This window comes from Lathamus discolor, chromosome 16 (assembly GCF_037157495.1).
Source record: "Lathamus discolor isolate bLatDis1 chromosome 16, bLatDis1.hap1, whole genome shotgun sequence".
Taxonomy (NCBI): domain Eukaryota; kingdom Metazoa; phylum Chordata; class Aves; order Psittaciformes; family Psittacidae; genus Lathamus; species Lathamus discolor.
In genome coordinates, this window is record NC_088899.1 from 989,411 (window position 1) to 1,004,323 (window position 14,913).

Consider the following 14,913-nt stretch of genomic DNA (forward strand, 5'->3'; position numbering starts at 1 on the left):
CTACCTCTTGTGTCCTCCTGTGGTGCCCTGGGGAGCTGGAGCACAAGGCATGGTGCAGAATGGAAACAGAGGAGTTCATCACTGACTGGAGCCACAGTGAATGTCCCTGTACCAGTGGGAAGGGACAAAGAGGAGCAGCCCCTGGTTTCTGAGGAGCAGTGGTGTTCTGAGGGAAATCGGGAGCTCCAATGCTCATTTGCCCTGCAGCCACTTTGCTTTGCTCAGAGCAGCCTGTGCAGAGTTCTCTGCAGAGCTTTCCAGCAGAGGATAACATGGATGTGAGCACAGCCCCTTTGGGGTTTTGTTGGTATTTGTAATAGAAGTCAGAGGGTGAGAAACAGCACAGAGGGGCTGAGGCAGGAATCATAGCATCTGTGAATGTGCTGCTGGGCACCTGTGGGCACACCATAGCTGATGCCTAACTTCTGGTGCATTATGTGGTTGGTGGCTGTGCAGCAGGGCTCTGGCCATGGCAGTTTTCCCTCTTGATGCACTGTGGGCTTCCAGCTGCGTGCTGCCCTGGGTTGATTTTGGGGCAAGGCATGACCTGGTTCCCTTGTGTAGGTTCACAGGATCATGAGGGTTGAAGGGACCTCTGGAGATCATCCAGTCCTGTCACCTGATAAGACAGGGCCACCCAAAGCAGGGCACAGAGGAACGTATCCAGGCAAGTTTGGGATGGTTCCAGAGAAGGAGACTCCACAACGCCCTTGGCAGCCTGTGCCACGGCTCTGCCACCCTCAATGGAAAGAAGTTCTTGCTCATGTTGAGGTGAAACTTGCTGTGCTTTAGTTTATGGCCGTTGCTCCTCATCCTGTCGCTGGGCACCACTGGAAAGAGTCTGGCACCATCCTGTTGGCACCCACCTTTGAGCTATTGGTGTGCATTGATGAGATCCCCTCTCAGGCTGCTCTTCTCTGCACTAACCAGGCCCCGCTCCTGCAATCTCTCCTCATGAGGGAGATGCTCCAGAGCCCTGAGCATCCTTGTGGCCTCGGCTGGGCCCTCTCCAGCATCTCCTTGTCTCGTTCTGAGGAGCTCAGCACTGGACAGGGTTGACAGTTCCCTGCCGGGCTGTGCTGGGGATCTGCCGCGGGTTTGCCTGCTGGGGCCGGGCTGCTCCACGGTTCCCGATGCCGAACCCCCGGGAACGATGGATGGAGCTGGACGGAGCCCGTGGGAGGTGCCTCCCCTCTGCTGAGCGCCGAGCGCCGCTCCTGCCCGCCCGGGCTCTCCCGAAGGGGGCCGGCGGAGGCAGCGGAGCGGCGGAGGGGCCCGGACCCCCCCGCTGCGGGGCGGGGCGGGGCGTGGAGGCGCGGCCATCCGGGCACCATGGCGGCGGCGGCGGAGGAGCTGTCGGGGCGGCGGGGCCGCGGACCGGAGCCGGGGCCGGGGCCGGGGCCGGGGCCGGGGCCGGGCAGCCCCTTGGGGCGGGCGGCGTTCGAGGGCTCCCCCGGGGGCGGCCGCCGCGTCTTCAGCCCCGCCGCGGAGTTCCGCGAGTTCTCCCGGAGGCAGCTCCGCGACATGGAGCGGCTCTTCCGACAGTGAGTACCGGGGAGAGCGGGCACCGCCGGGCGGCATCACCGGGCACCGGCGGGGGGACCCCGGCCCGGTCCCTGCAGGAGGAACCCCGCAGCACCTTGCCGGAGGTTCCCTTGGCTCCTTGTAGGAGGCTCTCCCCATCGCTTGCATGAGGGATGCCTGGGATACCCCCAACTCCTTGCAGAAGGGATCCCAAGGACTTCTCCCCTCCACAGCTCCTTGCAGGGGGATGCCTGGGACACCTTTCCCCCAGCTCCTGCAGGAGAGATTCCTGCACACCCCAAATCTCAGCAACAGGGACCCCCGTACCCCACCATCTCCTGGCAGGAGTGACCCTGGCACCTTGTACTGCAGCCGGGAAAGCTGGAGCGTACCGCAAGGAACCCCCCTGCCTTCCCTCTGCTGCAGTACCGAGGAGTTCCCACTTCTCGGTGCGTCCTCAGCATCCCCAGCCTCACTGCGTGCCACCACGCACGGTGCAACGTGACTCGGTGCACAGGCTCGGCCCGGGGGGAACCTGGCATCGATCCCTGGAAATTTCCAAGGGGAAACTGAAATTGCAGTGTCTGTAACCATGGTCACACCAGGATGTGCCGGGGGGGCAAGTGGCATGGCCCGGAGCATCCTTATGGATGATGCAAAGGCAGTGTGGCTCTAGGGAGCATGGAGAGGAGCGAGCATCCTGCAGTGTGCTGCTGCCTCTGGACCCATCCGGTGTAAACCGGGGGTGAAATCTGTGTAGATATGCTGCAGGCTCTTGCTTGGGCACTGCTGGAGAGAGTGGAGGGGCTGGACACAGTGAGCCCCACAGCACAAGACTGGGGGAGCTGTTTGAGGTGCAGGCAATGTTCTGCCAGCATCGCAGGCAGTGCAAGAGCCCCCCTGTTCCCTGCTTCTTCCCACCCGGACACAGCAAGCAGGATGTGCTGGTTGCTGCTTACAGTCTCTTCGATGCAGCCTGGGGTGAGGGTGCAACCACGCTTAGGGGCCCAAGACCAGAGCACCCATGTGGTGATGCTGAGCACGGGTGCTCATCGTGGTGCAGATGGCGTGTGGTCGGAATGTGGCCGGCACCACGCAGACAAGGAGCCAGGCACACGGAGCAGACGTGTTTGCAGCGTCTCACTGCAGCGAAAGGAGCAGCGTGAGGCAGCCCACGGTGGTCTGGGAGCTGGGAAGGGGGGTTTTCCCAAGGAAAGCATGCTGTTGAGACGTGTGCCCTTGTCACCCTTGCAATGCAATGATCTGACTGTATGGTGTAAAGTGTGGGAGGGGTTTTGCTGCCTGAAGGGGAGGTGGTGCTGCATGGGCGAAGAAGAGGGATGCCGGCAACCCCAAAAAGCAGAGAGGAGGGGAGTGAGAGCAAGGAAGGGCCCTGCAGCTGGGGCATGCCTTGCATGGGATGAAACAGCGGGGCCAGGCTGGCAAACTTGCCCTTTGCAGAGCAACTCTGTGTGTGATGCTCCAAGGGGGATCTCAGGGGCAGGAAGCACGTTGGGGCTGCTCCCCCAGCCCAGCTCCGGGCTGACAGCAGCAGGCGGCAGAGGGGAGCAGGGCCAAGTGCTGTGAGAGTCCCCACAGCGTGGGAGAGCAGGAAGGCGACAGGGACAGAGCGAAACCGCAGCAGGGAAGGTACAAATGAGTCACAGACCTGCGGCGTGCTGAGCCTGGTGCTCTGCGAGGCGGCTGCAGCGCCGCAGGCACAGCACGAGTCAGCCACCGAAAGGAGAAAGCCTGCTCGTGATGGGTGAAGCTGCTCCGACACTTCTGCATGGCCCTGGGCTGCCTGCAGGGTCTCCTTCTCCCTTGTGTGGTACCCAGGGGCGGTGGGGGCTGAGGTGCAGCCGTGAGGCTTGCACTGAGGATGAGGGGTATTGGGGAGATGCAGCCACCTGCCCTGTGGAGCTGTGTGAGATGTGGAGCTGTGCTGGCTCTGCAGCAGGAGGCCCCTGTGCTGTGCTGCAGGGTTCCAGTACTACACCCAGACATGGGGAGCTGCCAGCTCCATGCAGGTAGTGGGAGGATGGAGGGGTCAGTGGGGTGGTCTGAGGGGTTGTCCCTGCCAGGGTCTGTGAGCAGGCGCAGAGACAGACAGAGAATCATGGAATCAATTAAGTTGAAAAGTCCTTCATGATCATCCAGTCCAACCCTTACCCAGCACTGCCAAGGCCACCACTAACCCACAGCACTGAGGCCTCATCTCCACGCTGTGTGAACACTTGCAGGGACGGTGCCTGCAGCCCTGCCCTGGGCAGCCTGTTCCAATGCCTGAGCACCCTCTGGGGCAGGAATTGTTCCTCAGCTCCATCTAAACCTGCCCTGGTGCAGCTTGAGGCCGGTTCCTTATGGTACAGCACCATCCACAGCCTCTGCACACCCGCTCCCACTGGCACGGTGCCTCCTTCCACGGGAAACCCCCACATCCCTCCCAGGGCAGCCCTGGCTGCTCCTGCAGACCGCCCAGCCTGGGTGCAAGCCCCACACTGCCAGACCCAGCACCCACCTTGATCCTCCAGACACTGTGGAAGGAGACCCACAGTGAGACACTCAGCTCCTGGGTCATGGCGCAGGTCCTGCAAACCCCTCCCTGGACCAGTCAGCCCCCCAAGGACCAACCCTTGAGACCCCCACTGATATTTACCTGTCCTCATGTAGCCCAGGACCAGCAAAGTCCCCTGAGACATAGAACCAGAGCATGAGAGAATGCTTTGGGTTGAAGGAAACTTAAAGCTCAACCAGCTCCAACCCCTGCCACGGGCAGGGACCCCTTCCACCGGAGCAGCTTGCTCCAAGCCCTGTGCAACGTGGCCTTGAGCACTGCTAGGGATGGGGCATTCACCACCTCTTTGGGCAGCCTGATCCACTGCCAAGGACAACCAAGACCCCTAAAGCACTTTGGAGCTACCGCATCCCTCAGTGCTCCCCATGGGCCAACTGGCTCCCTTACGGGCCCCCAGCCACACCCCAGCCCCTCTCCCCCAAACCACCAGCAAAGCCTTGAGCCCCTTGGTGCTAAGGGCATGGATCCCACCCCTGCTCCCCACAGCTGCAGCCTGAGCCTGCCCCAGGGCCCTCACTGAGCGATGTGGGGACCCTGCAAACCCCGGCATCCCCAGCCACAGGTGCCTGCCCCCCGCTCCCCCCTGCTCAATAACCAGACCAAGCCAGACCAGCTCAGCACTTGTGCCTTTATCACGCTCGAGACGCGCTGCCCCTCGCGCCGCATCTTCAGTTGCTGCTTATTGTCTGCCAAGGACAAGACAGAGGGGACGTGGCAGCGAGCCCCGGCGCTGGGCAGGGGCAGCCCCTCGGTGGGGGCAGAGCATGCGGCACCCACCTTGTTGATCCAGTCGATGTAGGCGGACACGCGGGTGAACACCGTCGGCTTCCTCAGCGTGTTGCAGCCCAGCGCTGAGCCAAAGCTGACGATTCCGGCCACCTCCCAGTGCCCCTCGAACGGGCAGTTCAGGGGGCCTCCGGAGTCCCCCTGTCCCCACGGACACAGCTCCGTACTCGCCCTTCCGGACGCTCACCTCCAGCCCCTCAGCTCCCAGGGCTTCCCATGGGGTCCACAGCCCCGCGCTGCCAGCCTGCCCCCTTCAGAGCCATGGAGTCAGTGAGGTTGAAAAGTCCTTCATGATCATCCAGTCCAACCCTTACCCAGCACTGCCAAGGCCACCACTAACCCATGCCACTGAGGCCTTGTCTGTGCTGTGTGTGAACACTTGCAGGGCCGGTGCCTGCAGCCCTGCCCTGGGCAGCCTGTTCCAATGCCTGAGCACCCTCTGGGGCAGGAATTGTTCCTCAGCTCCATCCAAACCTCCTCTGGCACGGTTTGAGGCCATTTCCTCTTGTCCTGTCACTTGTTCCTTGGGAGAGGAGACAGACCCTGACCTCACTACAATCTCCTGTCAGGTAGCTATGAGGAGTGGTGTGTCTGGACCTCTTGGCCAAGCCCAGGCACATGGATGGGTGCTGAGGGTCTCTGGGCAGGCAGGAGCCATCACCTGGAGATGTCACAGTGAGGAGGTGGCAGTGTGCTTGGGCTCCGGGCCCAGGGAGCCAGCAGCAGGTTTGGCAGCATCTGTAGGGGTTCTCCTGCCAAGCACCACATGGAAGCGGAGCTGATCCCAGATGATGCTCTGGGGGCTGTTAGTGGTTTGCCAGCAGCTTCCCATGGTCTGGCGAGCTGCCTGGGTGTGTCGGTGCCCACGTCCTTGCTGTTACCTCCTCCTGTGCCTGCTGCCTCGCTCCCCAGGCAGAGGAGACACTCAGTGATGTGACAGGAGCATCCCTCTGTGCTGCAGGTACGACGCGGGGAAAGATGGTTTCATTGACCTGATGGAGCTGAAGCTGATGATGGAGAAGCTGGGGGCTCCACAGACGCACCTGGGCTTGAAGAACATGATCAAGGAAGTGGATGAAGACCTGGACAGCAAGCTCAGCTTTCGGGAGGTAAGGGCATGGGGAGGGCTTCACACTGGCATGAGGGTGCCCCCAGTGCTGCTCACCTCAGTGCTGGGCTTGGCATGGTTCTAAGGTGATGGGGAGGGTGTTGTGGTGGCTTTGAGGTCTCAAAGGGGCGAACACCAGTGTCTCTCTTTGCAGTTCCTGCTGATCTTCCGCAAGGCAGCGGCAGGAGAGCTGCAGGAGGACAGTGGGCTGCACGCCCTGGCCCGGCTCTCTGAGATCGACGTCTCCACGGAGGGCGTGAAGGGTGCCAAGAACTTCTTTGAGGCCAAGGTAATGGTGTCCGTACCCAGGGCGGCGATGAACAAGGGTGGTTTGGTGCCAGCTCACTGGGAGCAGTGGGTGGGGATCTTGGTGGGGTCTTGGTGGCCCCAGCCAGACGTGTCCCCATCGGCAGGTACAAGCCATCCATGACGCCAGCCGCTTTGAGGAGGAGATCAAGGCAGAGCAGGAGGAGAAGAAGAAGCAGGCAGAGGAGCTGAAGCAGAGAAAAGCAGCGTTCAAGGAGCTCCAATCCACCTTCAAGCAGTGACAGGGCATGGTGCCGGGCAGGACTGGTGTGCGGTGCCTTGAGCCGGGAATGCCACGTGTGCCACGTGTTGACTGTAATGGGAGCGATGCCCGAGCGGTGTGCCTGTGACTGCCCAAAGACCGGGCTCAGCACAGTGCCCGGCCCTCCCTTCCCCTGCTGTGCTGCCTGTAGGTGTTGTTCATACCCCTCTATTGTCCCCTTGCCGAGCTGCCCTGCCCAAGGGGTGACAGCGCTGTGTCCCTGCCAGGGGCTGCTGCTGCCGGGGCAGCCGTGCCGGGGGTGCTGTCCCCACGCTGTTGTGTTGTGCATGCACCGTGCAGGACTCGGGCACTCACCCCGGGGGGTCACAGTGACTTGGTGCCTGTTGCCATTGATGATGGAGGGGTCCATGTGTGCAGTGCTGGGGGGTGGGAGCCTCCCATGGTGCGCAGTCCCCCGAGGGCTGTGTCTCTGTTCTGAAGCTGTGTGCAAAGGCGGGTGCTGGCTCTTGAGGCTGTTCTGTGTTTTCATGTTGTGTTTGGCCCAGGAGGCGAGTGTTGTAGCCACACGTGGTTGGGTGAGCTCCCGTGTTGGCTGTACTGATGTGTCTGTCCCACGGTGTCCTGCCAGGTGGTTGTACGGGGGGGTGTTTGTGTGGTTTGTGTGTTTTGAGTTTTTATTTTAATTCCAAATAAATATTATATTTCTTAAGCTGGGTACCTGTGTGCGGGGCTGAGGTGCAGCCATGCGCTGGTTGTGTCCATGGTAGTGGCAGGAGCCATATGGGGAGCAGGCATCTCATCACCACTGTGGTTGGTGGTGAAGCAGGATGAGCATGGAGGTGCTGGGACATCAGCATAGGAAGCAGTGGGGGCCTGATCCAGATAGGGTGTTACTGAAGGTCTTCAGCATTGCTGTGCTATGGGGCTGCCCCCCCTGCCCCACGGGGCAACTGTGGGGTATTGGGTGGCCTTGGCCATGTAGAGCATGAGATAAGGAGACCCTACTCCTGTGCTGCATGGCGGGAGCAGGTTTGGGGGCTGTACGCTGGAAGCTGGGGGCAGTTGGGCTGCCTGCAACCATAGAGAGCAGTGTGGCTGGGGGGCTGCCTGCAAGCTGCCCCCCCAGGAGGCACCCTGTGTGTCCCCAGGCGTCCCTGCTCTGCCACGTTGGATGGGCAGCTGTGGCTGTTCCCAGGAGGCTGATAAGATGGCGCAATGGGGCTGAGGAGCTGCCCCCCCAGGCATGGGACACTCACCAGATGCTGGCCAGGGGAGGGTCAACACCAAGGTCCTGGGGTGCTATAAGAGGGGTGAGTGGCCCGTCCATGCACTCTGACTGCTGCAGCCATGCTGGGTGCTCTGTGTCTCGCTGTGGTGCTGGGCTACGGTGGGTCTGGGGCGCAGCAGGGGATGGGGTGGGGGGCTCGGGACCCCGGCAGCCGCTGTGGCCCTGGGCAGGGGGTGCAGGCGGCCGCTGAGCTCCCTTTGCCGGTTTCACCCAGCCTATGGATGCGGGCAGGCGGCCGTGCCAGCGCTGCATCGCCCCCGCGTGGTGGGTGGTGAAGATGCTGTGCCCCACAGCTGGCCGTGGCAGGTAAGGGGGGATGCAGGGATGGGGATGGGGATGGGAAACGGGACATTCCCGCACTGATGCTGTGCCTCCGCTGCCACAGATCTCACTGCAGTACAGACAACGTCGGGAGTGGTACCACACATGCGGCGGGACCCTGATTGAAACGAACTGGGTGCTGACGGCTGCCCACTGCATCAGGTGGGTGCTGGGGTGTAAGAGAGGGGTCCATGCAGGGGGGACAAGATGTCTATGGAGACTGACACCTCTGTTTCCCCCCCTGGAAGCTCTACCCTGACGTACCGCGTGGTGCTGGGCAAGCAGGTCCTGTCGGATGAGGAAGAGCTGGGCTCGGTGGCTGTGGGTGTGGAGAAGATCATCGTGCACGAGAAATGGGACTCTGACCTCATCGTGTATGGGATGGGATGGGTCAGGGATGGATGGGGGGGGGCATTATGGCTGGGTCCCCCTTCCCTATGGACCTGATCTTCCTGTCCCCACGCCTTGGCTCTCCCCATAGCAATGACATCGCCCTGATCAAGCTGGCAGAGAAGGTGCAGGAGAGTGAGACCATCCAGGTGGCCTGCCTGCCGCCCGCTGGGCAGATACTGGAGAACAACTACCCCTGCTATGTGACCGGCTGGGGCCGGCTCTGGAGTAAGTGGGGGTCCGTGGGGAGGAGTCAGTGGGGTCCACTGTGGGTGCAGGGTGTGATGTGTGCCTATTGTGGCAGCAAATGGGCCCCTGGCTGACGTCCTGCAGCAGGCACTGCTGCCCGTGGTGGACTATGAGACCTGCTCCCAGCGGAGCTGGTGGGGCAGTTACGTGCTCCCCAGCATGGTGTGTGCCGGCGGTGACGGTGTCATCTCCAGCTGCAATGTGAGTGCTGGGCAGGGGGTGGTAACGGTGGGTGCCGGACTGGTCTCTGCTCCCAGGGAACAAGGGCTGGCAGCGCGGGGCTGTGGACCCCATGGGAAGCCCTGGGAGCTGAGGGGCTGGAGGTGAGCGTCCGGAAGGGCGAGTACGGAGCTGTGTCCGTGGGGACAGGGGGACTCCGGAGGCCCCCTGAACTGCCCGTTCGAGGGGCACTGGGAGGTGGCCGGAATCGTCAGCTTTGGCTCAGCGCTGGGCTGCAACACGCTGAGGAAGCCGACGGTGTTCACCCGCGTGTCCGCCTACATCGACTGGATCAACAAGGTGGGTGCCGCATGCTCTGCCCCCACCGAGGGGCTGCCCCTGCCCAGCGCCGGGGCTCGCTGCCACGTCCCCTCTGTCTTGTCCTTGGCAGACAATAAGCAGCAACTGAAGATGCGGCGTGAGGGGCAGCGCGTCTCGAGCGTGATAAAGGCACAAGTGCTGAGCTGGTCTGGCTTGGTCTGGTTATTGAGCAGGGGGGAGCGGGGGGCAGGCACCTGTGGCTGGGGATGCCGGGGTTTGCAGGGTCCCCACATCGCTCAGTGAGGGCCCTGGGGCAGGCTCAGGCTGCAGCTGTGGGGAGCAGGGGTGGGATCCATGCCCTTAGCACCAAGGGGCTCAAGGCTTTGCTGGTGGTTTGGGGGAGAGGGGCTGGGGTGTGGCTGGGGGCCCGTAAGGGAGCCAGTTGGCCCATGGGGAGCACTGAGGGATGCGGTAGCTCCAAAGTGCTTTAGGGGTCTTGGTTGTCCTTGGCAGTGGATCAGGCTGCCCAAAGAGGTGGTGAATGCCCCATCCCTAGCAGTGCTCAAGGCCACGTTGCACAGGGCTTGGAGCAAGCTGCTCCTGTGGAAGGGGTCCCTGCCCGTGGCAGGGGTTGGAGCTGGTTGAGCTTTAAGTTTCCTTCAACCCAAAGCATTCTCTCATGCTCTGGTTCTATGTCTCAGGGGACTTTGCTGGTCCTGGGCTACATGAGGACAGGTAAATATCAGTGGGGGTCTCAAGGGTTGGTCCTTGGGGGGCTGACTGGTCCAGGGAGGGGTTTGCAGGACCTGCGCCATGACCCAGGAGCTGAGTGTCTCACTGTGGGTCTCCTTCCACAGTGTCTGGAGGATCAAGGTGGGTGCTGGGTCTGGCAGTGTGGGGCTTGCACCCAGGCTGGGGGGTCCCCAGGAGCAGCCAGGGCTGCCCTGGGAGGGATATGGGGGTTTGCAGTGGAAGGAGGCACCGTGCCAGTGGGAGCGGGTGTGCAGAGGCTGTGGATGGTGCTGTACCACGAGCCCCGAGCAGAGCTGCCCAGCAGCACTGCGGTGCTGCCACCACCTTGTCACGGGGCTGAGCCCAGTGGGAAGCTTCGTGGCAGAGGGTGATGGATGGTGATGCCTCGAGCTCAGCAGGGGACGTGACGGATGGTGCCCAGCTTAGGAGCGATGCTGCCACCAGCCTGAGCAACACCAGCACCAGCCTGGGGAGCGATGCCATCGCCTGCACTGGACCTGCACTGGGGCTCAGGAGCAATGGTGTGAGCCCCGAGGCTGTGGGAGCCACTTGCCTGGGTTGTGGCTTGTTTGGGCAGGGTTGTGAGTCCCTCTGGGGACTGAGTGACACTTGACAGCGCGGCCAGAAGTTTAATGGGTGAAGAGATGCGTGGGGAGGGAAGTAGCTGGTGGGGGGGGGGGGGGGGGGGCACTGCTGGGGGCTGTGGCAATGGGATTGTACACATCACCCCTTCGGTATTAAAGACCTGCCTAGAAGACGTGTGGAGATGGACCATGTACCACAGGGGTGGCTCTTGGGGATGGGAAGAAGAAGCTGGGGAGCAGGACCCCAACATGCAGGAGGCACTGCCTGGTGCTGCAGTCACACTGAGACGTGCTCTCGTGTCACGTCTATGTGTCCACCTGGGCACCGTGTCCCCTCCTCAGAAGTGGTGTGGTGAGTGTGAGAGCCCTGGGCATCACTGCAGCCCTGGGGCTGGTACCCAGCGGGTCACAGCCTGCAGAACCAGTGGTGGTGGGGAAGGAGCAGGACCGTGCCTGGCACTGGCACCCTCTGAGATGGGTCTCACCCCAGTGAAAGGTGTCCCCTCCTGCAGGAGGTGGTGGAGAGTCACAGTCCCTGCATGAGACTTGGCTAAACTATGGTTCGCAGTGAGAGCCCACAGTGGTGGGTGCCCACGAGGCTGGTGTGTGACCTGAGCGAGGCCAGCAGGGTGCCTTTGGGGTGTGCGAGTCCCTGTGGTGGCTGTGTGAGCATCCAGCACGCCCGAGGGACAAGTGGGGTGTGCTGGGGCTGTACCGTGTCAGGGGGACACAAAGCACCATGGTGTGGCTGCTGGAACTGCCCATGTGTCTGTAATGCTGACAGAAGGCGACCCCTGCAAACCATATTGGGTAGAGGAGTGGCCCAAGTTCATACTGATATCCACAGGTGATTCCCAAAGCCTCCCTCGCTCCCCCAGCAGCATGGAGGCACAGGGGCACAGCACAAGCTGCCTTTGCTGTGCTGGAAGCAGACCAGGACTGTGAAATGCTCCACGCAACTGGGGGGCACCCATCAGCTCTCCATCCTGTCCCGGCTCTGCACAGTGACACTTCCCTTCCCCACATACCCCAAGGCAGCCTCATCTCCCCAGGGCAGCTCCTCAGTCCCTGAGGACGCTTCTCCCTAGTATCCCACATCCATCCCAAGTTTCTAATCCAAAAGTATCACCACGGCAGCTCCTCAGGGCAAGCGCTTGACCTCAGCTCTGGGATTCAGAGGGATCCTCATCAGGTTCGCTGATGACACAAAACTGGGAGGAGTGGCTGACACACCAGAGGACTGTGCTGCCATTCAGCGAGACCTGGACAGGCTGGAGAGTTGGGCGGGGAGAAACTTGATGAAATTTAACAAGGGCAAGTGTAGAGTCTTGCATCTGGGGAAGAACAACCCCATGTACCAGTACAGGTTGGGGGTTGACCTGCTGGAAAGTAGCGAAGGGGAAAGGGACCTGGGGGTCCTGGTGGATAGGAGGATGACCATGAGCCAGCAATGTGCTCTTGCGGCCAAGAAGGCAAATGGCATCTTAGGGTGCATTAGAAAGGGTGTGGTTAGTAGGTCAAGAGAGGTTCTCCTCCCCCTCTACTCAGCCTTGGTGAGGCCGCATCTGGAATATTGCGTCCAGTTCTGGGCCCCTCTGTTCAAGGACAGGGAATTGCTTGAAGGAGTCCAGCGCAGAGCCACAAAGATGATTAAGGGAGTGGAACATCTCCCTTATGAGGAGAGGCTGAGGGAGCTGGGTCTCTTTAGCTTGGAGAAGAGGAGACTGAGGGGTGACCTCATCAATGTTTACAAATATGTAAAGGGTAGGTGTCAGGATGATGGAGCTAGGCTTTTTTCAGTGATATCCAGTGATAGGACAAGGGGCAATGGGTGTAAACTGGAGCATAGGAAGTTCCACATTAACATCAGGAAGAACTTCTTTACTGTAAGAGTGACAGAGCACTGGAACAGGTTGCCCAGGGGGGTTGTGGAGTCTCCTACACTGGAGATATTCAAGGCCCGCCTGGATAAGTTCCTGTGTGATGTACTGTAGGTTACCCTGCTCTTGCGGGGGGGTTGGACTAGATGATCTTTTGAGGTCCCTTCCAACCCTTGGGATTCTGTGATTCTGTGATTCCTCTGTAAGTTCGCATTAATGCCGATTGCCTCGAGAGGACATTCGCTGCCTTCTCGCATGGCCACATGTGAAACACTCCCAGTAGCAGCAGGAAGATGAAGATTTACATGAAGGAGGCTTTTCTTGCCCTTCCCCTTTCAGAGAAGCCTTTGGGAGATGTTGAACTGGCACTCACAGCATGGAACAGACAAGGAAACACAAAGGATTTTCTTGCCTTTTCCATAGTGTTTTATTGGAAATTTCAGTTACAAAAATCATTCCATGCCACTTAAGTGCCAGACTTTGATCCCGTCAGTTGGTTTTCCAGGCACAGAAGGCCACAAGTGTGGCGGTCACCAAACAAAATACCCTGAGGCTGAGCACAAGCGCATCGCAGCGAGCTGGAGGTGCTCTCCTCTGCGAGCACAGAGGCTCTGGGCCAGCACGTGCCCTGGCAAAGGGGCTTCCTGCTCCATTCTTACCATTTCCCATCGGCGCGGCACCAGTCTCCATCTCCTCCCTGTTTCACAGCATTCACGGGTGACATTTCTCAAGACAAACGTCTCGACAGACAGAGATGACACCAGGAGCATGGACACAGAGTCCTGGTGGGAGCAGGTTTCCTCTGGCTGCGGGGGAAGCAGCTCTGGAGCTTGGCAGGATCCTCGGAGCATCATTTGCACTTGAAGAAGAATTTTTTACGGAGGAAGTTGAAGCAGCCTGGGATCTGCTTGTACTTCCCCTTGGCAGAGACAGCGTTGGCCACCTGAGAACAGGAGGAGAGTGGGTAAGGAGCAGGAAGGACAGGGAACGGGACTATGGGATGCGTGGAGACCTCAAAGCAGCTTCCAGTGTCTGAAGGGGGCTACAAGGATGCTGGAGAGGGACTCTTCATCAGGGGCTGGAGCAATAGGACAAGGGGTGATGGGTACATATGTACCATAGTGTCTTAGGAGTACCACAGAGTGCAAGCGAGCACCACAGACATCTCCAGGACCCAGAGAATCAGCAGGACTTCCCCAAGGGCGCGATCTGCCCGGACACATGGCAGCAACCTTATGACAGTGACCCAAGTCCCACAAGCTTGGACTTTGACACTCACCTGCAGTAACATGTTCAGCAGGTCTTCCGAAGGGGCATATTGCTCCAGCACACTGTCCAGGGTTTCCACATACCATGAGCCACTCGACACCTCCCTCCAGGAAACAAAACCTGCAGAGGAAGAATGAGAACATCACTGCCAAAGACAGTTTTATGTTCTTGTCTCACTAAGTTCCTGCCATTTCCAATTGCCCCAAACCTCCCCCAACTTTGGCTACGAATCTCCAACATTTTGGCCAATTCCTCTGGGGATCTCACCTGGAAAAGTTGAGTAGGAGACCAAGATGTCACTGGGAGTGGGCAAACTGGCTACGGCATCTGGCTCATCCATGTTACCTGATGGAGCTTGGAAAGGAGTCGCATCAGACGCCACAGAACCTATGAAGGCTGCGTGGAGACCTCATAGCAGCCTTCCAGTATCTGAAGGGGGCTATAAGGATACTGGGGATGGACTCTTCATTAGGGACTGTAGTGACAGGACAAGGTGTAATGGGTTAAAACTTAAACAGGGGAAGTTTAGATTGGATATAAGGAAGAAATTCTTTCCTGTTAGAGTGGTGAGGCACTGGAATGGGTTGCCCAGGGAGGTTGTGAGTGCTCCATCCCTGGTGGTGTTCAAGGCCAGGTTGGATGAAGCCTTGGGTGAGATGGTTTAGTGTGAGGTGTCCCTGCCCATGGCAAGGGGTGTTGGAACTGGGTGATCCTAGGGTTGGTCCTTTCCAACCCTAACTATTCTATGATTCTATAATCCCACTGTCCATGTCAGCGACGAAGATGTTAAACAAGACCGGTCCCAACACCGATCCCTGAGGGACACCACTCGTTACTGGTCTCCAGCCAGACATCGAGCCATTGACCACAACTCTTTGTGTGCGGCCACCCAGCCAGTTCTTTATCCACCAAGTGGTCCATCCATCAAATTGATATCTCTCCAATTTAGAGACAAGGATGTTGTGTGGGACAGTGTCAAACGCTTTGCACAAGTCCAGGTAGATGACATCAACTGCTTTACCCTTGTCCATCAGTTCTGTAGCCCCATCATAGAAGGCCACCAAATTGGTCAGGCAGGATTTCCCCTTAGTGAAGCCATGCTGGCTGTCACCAAGCACCTTGTTGTTTTTCATGTGCCTTAGCATGCCTTCCAGGAGAATGTGCTGCAAGATTT

General features: G+C 59.8%; 3 protein-coding genes across 3 annotated transcripts; 2 read left to right on the plus strand and 1 right to left on the minus strand.

The window, feature by feature from the left end:
* Positions 1–1,332: 1,332 nt before the first annotated feature.
* On the plus strand, positions 1,333–7,234 carry EFHD2 (EF-hand domain family member D2). Its single transcript, XM_065696608.1, has 4 exons — positions 1,333–1,544; positions 5,850–5,997; positions 6,151–6,285; positions 6,410–7,234. The coding sequence occupies exons 1-4, from the start codon at positions 1,333–1,335 to the stop codon at positions 6,542–6,544; spliced, it is 630 nt and encodes a 209-aa protein (XP_065552680.1). The 3' UTR covers positions 6,545–7,234.
* A 499-nt stretch (positions 7,235–7,733) lies between these two features.
* On the plus strand, positions 7,734–9,416 carry LOC136022735 (chymotrypsin-C-like). The gene is made up of 8 exons (XM_065696423.1): positions 7,734–7,835; positions 8,028–8,119; positions 8,199–8,296; positions 8,383–8,508; positions 8,616–8,752; positions 8,829–8,974; positions 9,143–9,292; positions 9,384–9,416. The coding sequence occupies exons 1-8, from the start codon at positions 7,769–7,771 to the stop codon at positions 9,399–9,401; spliced, it is 834 nt and encodes a 277-aa protein (XP_065552495.1). The 5' UTR covers positions 7,734–7,768; the 3' UTR covers positions 9,402–9,416.
* Positions 9,417–12,947: 3,531 nt separating this feature from the next.
* LOC136022794 (caspase-9-like) lies at positions 12,948–14,080 on the minus strand. Its single transcript, XM_065696559.1, has 3 exons — positions 14,007–14,080; positions 13,750–13,859; positions 12,948–13,413 (listed from the first exon to the last, which is right to left on the minus strand). Exons 1-3 carry the CDS (start codon positions 14,077–14,079, stop codon positions 13,321–13,323), a joined length of 276 nt encoding a protein of 91 aa, XP_065552631.1. The 5' UTR covers position 14,080; the 3' UTR covers positions 12,948–13,320.
* Between the last annotated feature and the right edge of the window lie 833 nt (positions 14,081–14,913).

Excerpts from the sequence above, each read along its gene's own strand:
- EFHD2 (XM_065696608.1), top strand. The coding sequence starts at position 1,333 with ATGGCGGCGGCGGCGGAGGAGCTGTCGGGGCGGCGGGGCCGCGGACCG. Across the intron at positions 5,998-6,150 it reads GCAAGCTCAGCTTTCGGGAG|TTCCTGCTGATCTTCCGCAA; the intron begins GTAAGGGCATGG and ends CTCTCTTTGCAG. Across the intron at positions 6,286-6,409 it reads AGAACTTCTTTGAGGCCAAG|GTACAAGCCATCCATGACGC; the intron begins GTAATGGTGTCC and ends CCCCATCGGCAG.
- LOC136022735 (XM_065696423.1), top strand. The coding sequence starts at position 7,769 with ATGGGACACTCACCAGATGCTGGCCAGGGGAGGGTCAACACCAAGGTC. Across the intron at positions 7,836-8,027 it reads CCTGGGGTGCTATAAGAGGG|CCTATGGATGCGGGCAGGCG; the intron begins GTGAGTGGCCCG and ends GGTTTCACCCAG. Across the intron at positions 8,975-9,142 it reads GTGTCATCTCCAGCTGCAAT|GGGGACTCCGGAGGCCCCCT; the intron begins GTGAGTGCTGGG and ends CCGTGGGGACAG.
- LOC136022794 (XM_065696559.1), bottom strand. The coding sequence starts at position 14,079 with ATGGATGAGCCAGATGCCGTAGCCAGTTTGCCCACTCCCAGTGACATC. Across the intron at positions 13,860-14,006 it reads CTCCTACTCAACTTTTCCAG|GTTTTGTTTCCTGGAGGGAG; the intron begins GTGAGATCCCCA and ends CTTCCTCTGCAG. Across the intron at positions 13,414-13,749 it reads TGCTGAACATGTTACTGCAG|GTGGCCAACGCTGTCTCTGC; the intron begins GTGAGTGTCAAA and ends TCCTGTTCTCAG.